Raw genomic sequence first — 12,000 nt, forward strand, 5'->3', positions numbered from 1 at the left:
GGGCATGTTTTAATTCTATTCAAGTAGGAAGCCACCACCAGTGGATTGGACTGGCTGTCACTTGGGGGCAGTGACACCTCCTCTCCTTTTATTCCTAGCTTGATCACTTTTAATTTCTTGTCCCTATACTCTTATATTTTTTAATCATTTTTTTTTTCAGATCGGCATTATTTCCTTCCCATAACTGCAGCCCTCCATAAAAAAGGAAAACAAAACCTTTGTTTCAAACATGTAGATCAAGCAAAACAAATTCTCACATTGGCCTGTATGAGTTTATTACTTCAGGAAGTGGGTAGCATGTTTTCTCAAACTCTCTGAAATTGTGGTTATTGTGTTGATCCAAGTCCTTAAGTCTTTCAGAGTTGTCTTTACAATATTGCTATGTCTTTTAACATGCCAACGTATAACATGCCTGACTCATGAGTTCAGAGTGTATTAGGAATCTTGTTTGGCTTTGTAGACCCCTGAAGAATTTACAATTAGATCTGACCCAGAGAGAGCAAGTATCCAGGGATTCTATGTCACTATATTGGTGAAATAATTGATAGGCATCCATCTCAATCTGGACCCATAATCCAGAAAATCAAGCTACATTAAGGGAACTTATGGGAGTTGAAAATGTCAAGGACAAATAGAAGTAAAAGAAGAGGGTTTGGGGAATGCCCACATTAAGAAGAAAAAGGATGACAATCCAAAGAAGTTAATGATCAGGTTGAAGATGGACAAAGCTTCCCCCTAAACCTTCCCTTCCTTCTGACTTCATGCTTTCTATTTATGGCCATATTTCTTCATAACTCAGATTTGTCAACTAAGAGTCATCTTGATTGCTCTCATATCTTATTCATACTAAATCCTTTCCATTTTATTCCTGCAATACCTCTCATAGTTCTCTTTTCTCTCATCACAACTATAGCCTTATTACTTACTTGCCTAGACTATTGCAGTAGTCTCTGAACAACAAAACATACTCGGTCCATGAGCACATATGTAGTTTGCTTTCTTAAGTAGTTAATGTCTTCAGCATTTTCAGCAGATTTGTTCTGTTATTTGACTCTTCATGACTCTATTAGGGGTTTTCTTGACAAAGATGCTGGAACAGTTTGCCATTTCTTTCTCCAGCTCATTTTACAGATGAGGAAACTGAGGCAAACAGGGTTAAATGACTTGCCTAGGGTCTTTCAGCTAGGAAGTATCTGAGGCTAGTTTTGAATTTGGGTTCTTCTCACTCCAGACTTGGGACTCTATCCATTACACCTGGTGTTCAGAGAGGACTAACACCTCTGGTGTGAGGGGCTTCTGAGCTCTTTTCAAGCCTGTTCATCCATTTTTGGTGGCTCAAAGAAGGCTCACCCCTCTCACCTGTGACTCAAAGAAGTTGTAGCATGCACAGCAACCGCACTCTGGTAAATCCTTTTGGCAGATGGGGTAAACCAGGCTAAGGGTAATCTACAGGTCTCACTTCTACTGATGAGTTAGGGTGTCCCCCAAGCCTGTAAAGACTACCTTTGCCCAGTGGGCAGATGAGAACAATTTGTTCCAAAAGCCATGAAGGTGGCTGAAGCAGGTGCTGTGGAGCTTTTTCTGACAAAAAAGATGCCAGCATCATCCACAGTATCCTGGGCCATCACTAATGGTCTTCACTTTGGTCTTGCCACTGGACTCCAATGACTCTGGCAGCTCTGCATGAGTCAAAAGACATTTCCCAAGCAAAAGTCTAATTCCTTATCCTGAAATTCAAGGCCTTCCTTAATCTGGGGTCCAGAACTCCTGTTCTGAAACTCAACGGTAAGCTAGGCTTTAATTAAAGATCTCTAGTAAGTGGAAACCTGCTGCCTTCTAGAAGTGTCCAAGAATGAATTTGTTTTCATTTGAGATAATTGTTTTTCCCGACATCAAGCCTAAATTTATCCTTTTGTGATTATGCTTATTTTACTTTGTTTTCTAAGGTTAAGCAGAACAAGGCATCCTAAATTGCCTGAAAGATTCTCTCAAGAGACAATATATTTTACAATCACAATCTCTGAACTAGAGATATTTGATTTGTCATTGCAGGTATGGAACACTAAACTCAGACCTAATTGTCTTTTCTCCAAGTGGGCACAATACCTGTATCCAAGGGAGGACTGGTCTCAGATGGACTCCTGCATCATTTTATTTAACTTGTATCCATCAGAATGAAGTGGAAGGAATATGTTCTATCTCTTCCATGAATTATTGATGTTAGTTCACTGGGTGGGGGGAGGGGATTGATTTGCTTTTTTCATACCTCATACACAGACCCCTCTGATTTTTGGTTTGAGTGACATAATGCTGGCTTGGTATATCTAGGCATATGATATATGTGCTTGGGTTAAGAACCCAAGGAGCTAGCCAGCGGGCTCTCTGTAAAACCTATAGATTCACTTTCTTTTTCTGATTATTGATGTTCATATTCCAACATGGTCTTGCTCTTGTCTCAAGGTAGTAATCAGCCTGGCCAAGATGACAACTTTCCCTCCCTATGCTAGACACAGCTAAGACCAACCAACCAACTGCTGTAAATAAAATTTTCTTGTTCCAGAGTTTTCTCTCAGATTTCTTCTTCTTCTTCTTCTTCTTTTTTTTTTTTTTGATGTGTTCAGTTCATCTCATGTTTCTAGAGAATCTTTGAGTAAAGATACACTTTTCAAGTCTGATGGACAGAGACCACTAAATGCTAGAATAATATCCTACTATTGAAATGATTAGGCCACAAACTATCCAATTAGTATTGTTGTTTTTTGGTTGTTATTACTGTGATGTAATCAGGGTTGTGACTTGCTCAGGGTCACACAGCTAGTTAGCTATTTGTGTTGATCTTGGGTCTTCCTGACTCTGGGGTCTAATTACACTGTGTCACCTAGCTAATGAGTTTTGCCTCCTGCCTAATGAGTTTTTAAAAAATGACTTGACTCATTCATGGTTACCACCTATAAATTTTCCCTCTAAATTCACTCTGTTCCATTTCTTCCATCCAGGAACTGGCTGCCTAGGAGACTTGGAGGCTACTGGGGCTGATGTAGTATTTTCTATATTAAATGCAAAAGGGGCCCACTGCCATTGCATCCCTATAGAGCTTTTGAGTGTATCAGGAAGGACACTGAATGGTCTCAGGCTCCAAGAATTCTACTTTTCTGACTTTATACTCACCTACTTCTTGTATATTTTTTTCCTCAAAGTACATCTGTACTCAAAATGAAAAGTAAAGTCCCTCCTCGAGGGAGTTCATGGTTTCATTTTTATATGCAGGAATGCACATATACAGTGTCAATTGCTATGTCTATATAAAATGGTGACATACAATGAGATAGGGAAGGCAGTGGGAAAGAAATAAAAGTACCATAGGCTGCTCTTTGTTTCAAACATCTTTCCCAGCATTTTGTAAATGGGCAAAGCTCAAGAAGATTTGTTCCAGTGAGACTTGACTTATGGAATAGTCATCCAATTTATATTGAGTTTTGACTTCTTCCAAGATGCCAAACACCTGTGGGATAGCAGATAGTCATAGTTAAGAACCTTGTTATAGGAATATAAGCAGTGCCTCCTAAATGTGTCAGGAGGCAAAAGTTAGGGGCTGGTGAAATTCCTTAAATCCATCAATAGACAAATATTGCCATAAAGTCATTAAATCCCAGTGTTCTTTGAGAAAGAAGTTGAGTGATAAGTCCCCAAGAAATACTTTTCCTTTTTCAGATGAGCAACATTTCTAGGACACACACCTATTTATCACAGTATTCAGCTATTTATATATAGAACTCAAATCAAGTTAAGAAAATTAAACGCTAAGAAATTTTGTCCCACATTGTCATAGTAAATCGCAGATGTGAAACTGTAACAGGATGGAAAGATCACTACCCCCCAAAAAAGGGAAGGGCAGAGGAATTCCTCTCTTCCCAAAGCTGAGTTTCTTATATTCCTAGATGTCTGAGTGCCATATCCACATCCTGAGGCTCTCGAGAGAGTTCAATGCCTCTTGTATGCTCCTCCTCATGGAAAGTGCCATTAGGTAGCATTCTGATAGTTTTTAAAAAAATAATTAAAGGTTTTTATTTTTTAAAACATACATGTGGACAATTTTTCAACATTATCTCTTGCAAAACCCTGTCTTCCAGTTTCCTCCCCTTCCCCCATGCCCTCCCCTACATGGCAAGTAGTCCATTGTATGTTAAACATGGTAGAAATATATGTTAAATCTAATATATGTACACATATTTATACAATTATTGTGCTGCATAAGAAAAAAAGAGAAGCAAAATAAAAAGAAAACAACAAAAAGAGTGGAAATGCTATGTTGTGGTCCACACTCAGTTCCCATGGTTCTCTGTGTGTGTGTATATGGCTTTCTTCATCCCTGAACAATTGGAACTGGTTTGAATCATCTCATTAGCTTTCTGATAGCTTAATGAAATCTGCTTCCCACACTCACCTTTGACCATTTGAGGTTCTCTTTAGGCAAGTGGTAGTTGACCATTCCTTGGTGCTCATCCTTCAGGATACTGCCTGGCAAAGAGAAAGAGACATTCTCACGAGGAACAGGGGGTGGGAAATGATATTTCTTGGCAGGATTAGTTTTCAATCTAATGTAACTGCTGGAGACATATTTTTAAAGGGGACTGTTTGGGGTGGGGAGAATACAGAAGAGCAGATAATCCAAACTGGTTTTGAAAGATGCTTTGAAGCTGCTTTTTCCTTAGAGCTGCTTTGTCTCCCATGCTGGTTAACTTCCACCATTAATAGAAAGGATTTTTGTTCCTTGAGAAGCAGAAGCTGTGATAAGCTTTAGATACCAGCAAGGACTTTGGCTAGTCCTCAGGTGGAGACTAATTTCTTATTGTCAGAGGAATTCACTGGAAAAATCTGTCTGGCCAGAGAACATACAGACAGACTTCGGCCCTGGAGGGCCTGAGCTCCAGTACCTGGAAAGGTGTCTCTCACAAATGTTTTGAATGTCTCGATTGCTATCTTTTTTTCTTCAGGAGTGAAGTCTTTAATCTTGGCCAGTAGGGTGTAGCCACTCCCGTACTTGCTCTTAAGGTGCTGTGGGCTGCCCAGACATCTGAACTCTCCATTCACCATGATGGACAGCTTGGTGCATAATGCTTCACATTCCTCCATGCTGGGGAAACAAGAGGGGAGGGGGTTGGTGTAACCAGACTTGACAGAACTGAATTGGCCGGTTCCATTTCTGTAGAGGGGTGGCCGGGGGCAGGGCTGAGAGAGAGCCACCTTAGCGTGGTAAAAAGGCTTGGCATAAAGGGGGAGGAGGAGGCGCTCAGATTTGGAGTGGGAATCTCCCCCTTCTCATCTCATGATAGGACATTATTTCTTAGAACTTATCAAGACTAGTACCAGAGGAACTCAAGGTTCCCTCATCAGGGGGATCTTACCCTTACCCCCTATCCTTAGCACCAAGAGGCCACAGAAAAGGTCACGGAGTTGTGCCCAATCTCCTTCTGACGCCTTTCTATGCCAGGCAAAGGGCAGCGCCTACCTGTGGGAGGTAATGATGACGGCCTTGCCAGTCTTACATATCTCCATCACTGAGTTCCAGAGCATCCGCCGAGCCACAGGGTCCATCCCAGTGGATGGCTCATCCAGGAAGACAATCAAAGGATCCCCGAGAAGGGCAATTCCAGTGCTCAGCTTACGCTTGTTGCCACCACTGTGAGGAAAAGAGGGCAGAATAGGGACAAATAATAGTATGCAGATACCTCAGTACTCATTGTTCATTGGTTCCAGATGCGGGGAATCCATGATACTACAGTTGAGTCCCAAATGTCTCCAGTCTGAAGCCATCCCTCCTTATCTCACTTCCTCAAAGGGACATCTGAGGAGAAACAAGCCAGCTCAGCTTGGCCCTGCTGGGCTTCTCCTTCTTGATCTAGGAACCATCACATTTCTTATCTCCCCTTGCCCCATGCTGTCCTACCTCCCTTGGGGGTGAGGGTGGAATCTGGATGTGGAAATGGAAGCTATGATTCCCCATCCTCTGCTGCTCAGGGGTCTCAGGGGTTGAGATTGCCAAGAGTCTTGGGTCCTCTGCCACCAGTCTCCACCTGGGCTCTCACTGCTGTTCCAGCTCTTGCTGCTTTTCCTTCTGCTGAGCACACTGGCCATTCCATGCTCCTTCTAGTCCTACTGTTTTGGGAGCCAGGAGACTATACACTGCGGCCACATCATCTGTAGGAACTGTCCTGGGACCTGCCCATTAATATGCACCACCTTAGTATTATGGGCTCCAACAAGACAGTCCTTCGCACTACAACCTTCCTTGAGGAGGAGCTGCTCACGACAAGAGGGACAAATGGCAAAGGCAGTGGGGTCGGGCAATGCTCCTGGATAACCTTACATCTCTACTGCCCAACCAAGACAACAATCAAGTGTGGAAGTGCCAAGCAAGCACCAAGGGCTGAAGCATTTTTTTTTGTCATCAAAATGTGTCAAATATATCAAATCCTATGAATTTTGAAGCAGATGAATACTGTATTTCCAAGGCTTCAGGGCAGAATATAAAGGAGAACAGGAACAAGAAATAATGGCCAGATATGTCCAGTGTTTGGCAGCTAGATGGCTTGGTGGAGTCGGGAATCAAATCTGATCTCAGATACTCACTAGCTATATGATTCTTGAAAAGCCAGTTAACCTCTGTCTTAAGAAAATGGCAAACTATTCCAGGATATTTGTCAAGAAAACCCTATGGACAATATGGTCCACAGGATTAGGAAGACTTTCAGTTGAGGTGGAGGTGGGATAGGGTTGGGTGGCTACCCAGGAGTCAAAGAATTAAGTTGAGGTCAAAAGTGTCAGAGTAGTTTGGTCACAAGAGTTTGGGTAGTCAAAGAAATGACAATTTAAAATATATGCTCCAGGTATTTGATTGAATTTTTAATAAGCATTTACTTTTTCATCCTTTGTCTTCCATTTCTTCAGTGAAAAAGAAAAAAAAGAAAAACAAAGCTTTTGTTACAGATGTGCAAAGTCAAGCAAAACAAATTCCTATGTTGACTGTGTCCAAAAATATTTCTCATTCTGCATCTTGAATTCATCATCTGTCAGGAGGTGGGTAGCATGCTTTATCACCTCTGGATTCTCTAGAATCTCTAAGTTATGGCATGGTTAAGGGTTATTCTTAAGTGTTTCAGAATTGTTTTTTACAATCTTCTTATCATAGTATAAATAGTTCTGCTCACCTCACTTTGTATCAATTCACAAACAAGTTTCTCTAGGCTTCTCTGGAACAGTCTCTTTTATCATTTCTTACAGCCTTACATTCATGTACCATTATTTGTCTAGTCATTCTCCAGTTGATGAGTTCTACTCCTTCCCTATTCCTATCCTGCAAGTTTCTGGTTCTTTGCTATGACAAAGCTAGTATTGACATTTTTGTTCACATAGAACCTTTTTCCCTTTCTTGGAATTCTTTGGGGGTAGAGTCCCATTGATAGTATGTATAGGTTAGAAACTTTGGGGTATAATTCTAACTTGCTTTCCAGATTGGTTGGAATACTCAATTAAAAAAAAACAACAATTTTTTTTTGCACTATTGATAATCTCTACAGCATTTGTCATTTCTTCTTTTTGTTTATTTGCTAGTCTGTTGGGTATGAGGAGTAATTTAAGGGTTAATTTGAATTCTCCTAATTATTAGTTATTTGGAACTTTTCTTTCATATTCCTATAATTAGCGTAGATTTTTTTTTTCCTTTGAGAACTTCTCATTCATAACTTTCGGATATTTTTGTCAAATGAGGCATGGCTTATGGTGTATCATTTTAGTGATGAACTAGCATGTACCTTCTTGCTTCAACATCATCACCATTCCATTAAGAAAAGCTAGCATTTATATAGCTTATCTATATTAACTCATTTGACCCTCACAGCACTCTTATCCACTGTGACATCTAGCTTTCTGTCATAACAAGAATCTAACTTTACATATAGGAAACTTAAGGCTTGGTTGAGGCACAAATCTCCCCAGATTATTTTAATACCCCTTCATAGGCACAAAACTTGTTAAGAATATTTTTTTAAATCCTATCATGGCTTCCCTTTAGGATAGCACCAATGTATGCCATTAAAGAGACCAACTAGGGAGTACCATAGTGCACAGAATGCTGGGCGAAGAAGACTCCCCTATCTGAGCTCCAATTCAACCTCACCAGCTGAGTGAGCCTGGGCAAGCCACGTGGTTCCTCTTCTGTGTAACGGACTGGAGAAGAACATGGCCAAACCATTCCATTATCTCTGTCAAGGTAGTCCCCAAGGGGGTCACACAGAGTCAGATACAACTGAAACAACTGAACAACAACAAAATGCCATTGTTGAGAGGCAACTATTAAGCCTGGAGGGAAAGAACATGTCTAGGAGGGAAGAGGACAATTATCCAAATTGTGATTTAAAAGTATAAGCAAAATGTCATTCTAAAATCAAAGACAAAAAGTATTTCATAGTCCAGAGGGCAAGACAAGTACTCCTAGAGAAGTTGTATAGATAAGTAGCAGCTGTTTGAAGCATTGTGTCAGCACCCACTTAAACCAGAGCTCAAAGGCCCCCACTGATATGTTCATTGTCACTTATCAGTCAGAAGACACATTAATTTGAAACAAAACACATTCAATTGGACAGCATAGAACATCAATGGATCAGAAAGAATATCCCCATGCAAAAATGGAGTATACTCCCTCACAGGTCACCACACTACATATTCATATATATTCATCTGAATATATACATATTCAGAAAACATACACTTTGGGAACATCTTATTGCCTCTTGTGTTAATATAAATGTTAGGGATCAGAGGTTCTGATCTATGATACTACTGAGGGCCCTATAGTTGTAACAGAGCTGTACCTTTTAATCCTTTAAAAAATTTTTTTAAAGCTTTTTATTTTCAAAACATATGCACAGATAATTTTTCAACATTGACCCTTGCATAGCCTTGTGTTTCAGATTTTCTCCTCCTTCCCTCACCCCCTCCCTAGATGGCAAGCAATCCAATATATGTTAAACATATTAAATATATGTTAAATCCAATATGTATAAATGTATTTATATAATTCTCTTGTTGCACAAGAAAAATCAGATCAAAAAAAGAAAATAAATGAGTAAGAAAACAAAATGCAAGTTAATAAAACAAAAAGAGTGAGAATGTTACGTTCTGGTCCACACTCAGTTCCCACAGTCCTATCTCTCGGTGGAGATGGCTCTCTTCATCACAAGATCATTAGAATTGGCATTAATCATCTCATTGTTGGAAAGAGCCACGCCCATCAGAATTGATCATCACATAATATTTTTGTCATGTACAATGATTCCTGGTTCTGTTCATTTCACTCAGCATCAGTTCATGTAAGTCTCTTCAGGCCTCTCCGAAATCATCCTGCTATCATTTCTTACAGAACAATAATGTTCCATAACATCCATATATAATAATTTATTCAGCCATTCTCTAACTGTTGGGTATTCACTCAGTTTTCAGTTTCTGGCCACTACAAAAAGGGCTGCCACAAACATTTTTGCACATGTGGGTCCCTTTCCCTTCTTTAGTATCTCTTTGGGTTATGTATAAGCCCAGTAGAAACACTGCTGGATCAAAGGGTATGTACAGTTTGATAACTTTTTGAGCATAGTTCCAAATTGCTCTCCAGAATGGCTGGATCTATTCACAACTCCACCAACAATGTATCAATGTCCCAGTTTTCCCACATACCCTCCAACACTCGGCATTATCTTTTCCTGTCATCTTAGCCAATTTGAGAGGTGTATAGTGGTATCTCAGAGTTGTCTTAATTTGCATTTCCCTGATCAATAATGAGTTAGAGCACCTTTTCATATGATTAGAAATGGTTTTAATTTCTTCATCTGAAAATTGTTTATATCCTTTCACCATTTATCAATCGAAAAATGGCTTGAGTTCTTATAAATTTTCTATATATTTTAGAAATGAGGCCTTTATCAGAACCCTTAAACGTAAGAATGATTTTCCAATTTATTGCTTCTCTTCTGATCTTGTTTGCATTAGTTTTGTTTGTACAAAACCTTTTTAACTAAAAATAATCAAAATTATCTATCTGGTATTCAATTATGAGTTCTAGTTCTTCTTTGGACACAAATTCCTTCCTCCTCCACAGATCTGAGAGGTAAACTATCCTATGTTCTTCTAATTTGCTTATAATATCACTCTTTATGTCTAAATCATGAACCCATTTAGATCTTATCTTGGTATGTGGTGTTAGGTGTGGGTCTTCTACCCTAGTTTCCAATTTTCCCAGCAGCTTTTGTCAAATAATGAGTTCTCATCCCCAAAGCTGGGGTCTTTGGGTTTGTCAAACACTAGATTATTTTGTTCTGTGAACCTAACCTATTCCATTGATCGACTATTCTATTTCTTAGCCAGTATCAAATGGTTTTGATGTCTCCTGCTTTATAATATAATTTTAGGTCTGGTACATCTAGGCCACTTTCATTAACTTTTTTTCCCCTTAATTTCCCTGAAATTCTTGACCTTTTGTTCTTCCAGATGAACTCTGTTGTTATTTTTTCTAGATCCCTTCAATTCTTTAAGAAAAAAAAATATGAATTTTTTTAACTTAACAAAAAATGAAAAGAGGCATTTTCTTATGCAAAATATGAGAAGACACTTAATGGGAAAACCATCAATCTCTATTATTGCTTTTGAGCAAGTATATCTACTATAGTTTGCTTTGTTAAGTATAATAAATAAAAATAAATAATAAATATGACTTGTAGAACTTTCCTATTTGTAAAAGCAGAGGGTGCTACTGGTGGTATCTATTGTTATTTGCAGGGAAATGCGATGATGTGGTTATGATGTGATGTTGTAATGTCTTATAATTGTTTATAAAGCCAAATAACCTTTGGAGAGGCTGAATCAGAACTGAGTTCATTCACAAAAGAAATGACTGGCTGATCTTTCAGTCTTTTCTTTTTTATTGGTAAATAAGGCAAGAATGTTTTGAGGTGTCAGGTAGGGGGAAATTTCATCTGTCTCTCATCTGGTTACTATTCATCTGTTTGTGAACACAGTGTTTCTGTTTCTTCTTCCCTGATCTTAAGCCAACTAAGTATCCAGTGATAGAACTGACCAAGTCACAACATTGTGAATGAACTAAAGAATCAGAATAACTACCAAAGGTCCTAGCAGCAGCCCAAATTGGCAACAGAATCCCCCAGAGGTGGTAGCAGTGGTCAACAACAGAGAAAATGTCTACAGATGAATATGGACAGTCATATGAAAATGATAGTGGCTTTAAACATTCTGACTCCTGGTGATGGAGGATGGACTATTGACATCAGAAAGGAGTGATCCTCAGAGCACATTATAGAGCTGCCAGTGTAAATGGGAGTTGGGAGTGTGAGCAAAAAAGAGCTACTAATAACTAACCAACTAAAGTTTAAAGAACTTTTAACGTTTATAGATCTTTCAAGTTTGTATATGTGTTTCACATATTATGATCCTCACATCACTTAATAGTATATACTTCCAAACATTATTATTCTAATTTTATAGATTATGAAACTGAAGCTGATACAAGCTAAGTGATCTTCCCAGGCTCACGTGAGACTCTACCACTTGAGAGTTCCTGAGAACTATAGTTTCAAGACTCCTCAAGAAGATCTGGCTGGCTGGAATTGGACAGGGTATGTGTGTGTGTGTGTGTGTGTGTGTGTGTATGTGTATGAATTGTACACCCAGATGCTCTAAAACCACTCTGTCTTGGTACTGGGAGTAGGAAGTGGCTTGTGGCTGAGTAGGGGCCAGAACTGAATGCTTTGTGTTTCTTTTCCATGTAATGCATTTGGATATGTTGGGAAGCCACGCAGTAGTTCAATTATGGCATACCAACTAATGGCCCCTCAGTGTTACTGTAAAGAATAGGGGAGTTTATGTTTAAATCAAGTATTTTATATTGCTTGCTCGCTTGGGCCTCACTTTGCTCTCCTGATTTACTCTGATTCA

General features: G+C 39.3%; 1 protein-coding gene across 13 annotated transcripts in view; it reads right to left on the reverse strand.

The window, feature by feature from the left end:
• Positions 1-3,214: 3,214 nt before the first annotated feature.
• Positions 3,215-12,000, reverse strand: part of LOC100913752 (ATP-binding cassette sub-family A member 3) — a 243,396-nt gene continuing 234,610 nt past the window's right edge. For all 13 annotated transcript variants that reach the window (XM_031963816.1, XM_031963863.1, XM_031963847.1 and 10 more), the window contains 4 exons: positions 5,510-5,680; positions 4,935-5,134; positions 4,445-4,518; positions 3,215-3,502 (listed from right to left, as the gene is read on the reverse strand). In XM_031963816.1, the coding sequence (XP_031819676.1) occupies positions 3,377-3,502; positions 4,445-4,518; positions 4,935-5,134; positions 5,510-5,680 (571 nt within the window). In that variant the 3' untranslated portion in view covers positions 3,215-3,376. The remainder of the gene's footprint in view (positions 3,503-4,444; positions 4,519-4,934; positions 5,135-5,509; positions 5,681-12,000) is intronic.

Source organism: Sarcophilus harrisii, chromosome 1 (assembly GCF_902635505.1).
Source record: "Sarcophilus harrisii chromosome 1, mSarHar1.11, whole genome shotgun sequence".
Lineage (NCBI taxonomy): Eukaryota > Metazoa > Chordata > Mammalia > Dasyuromorphia > Dasyuridae > Sarcophilus > Sarcophilus harrisii.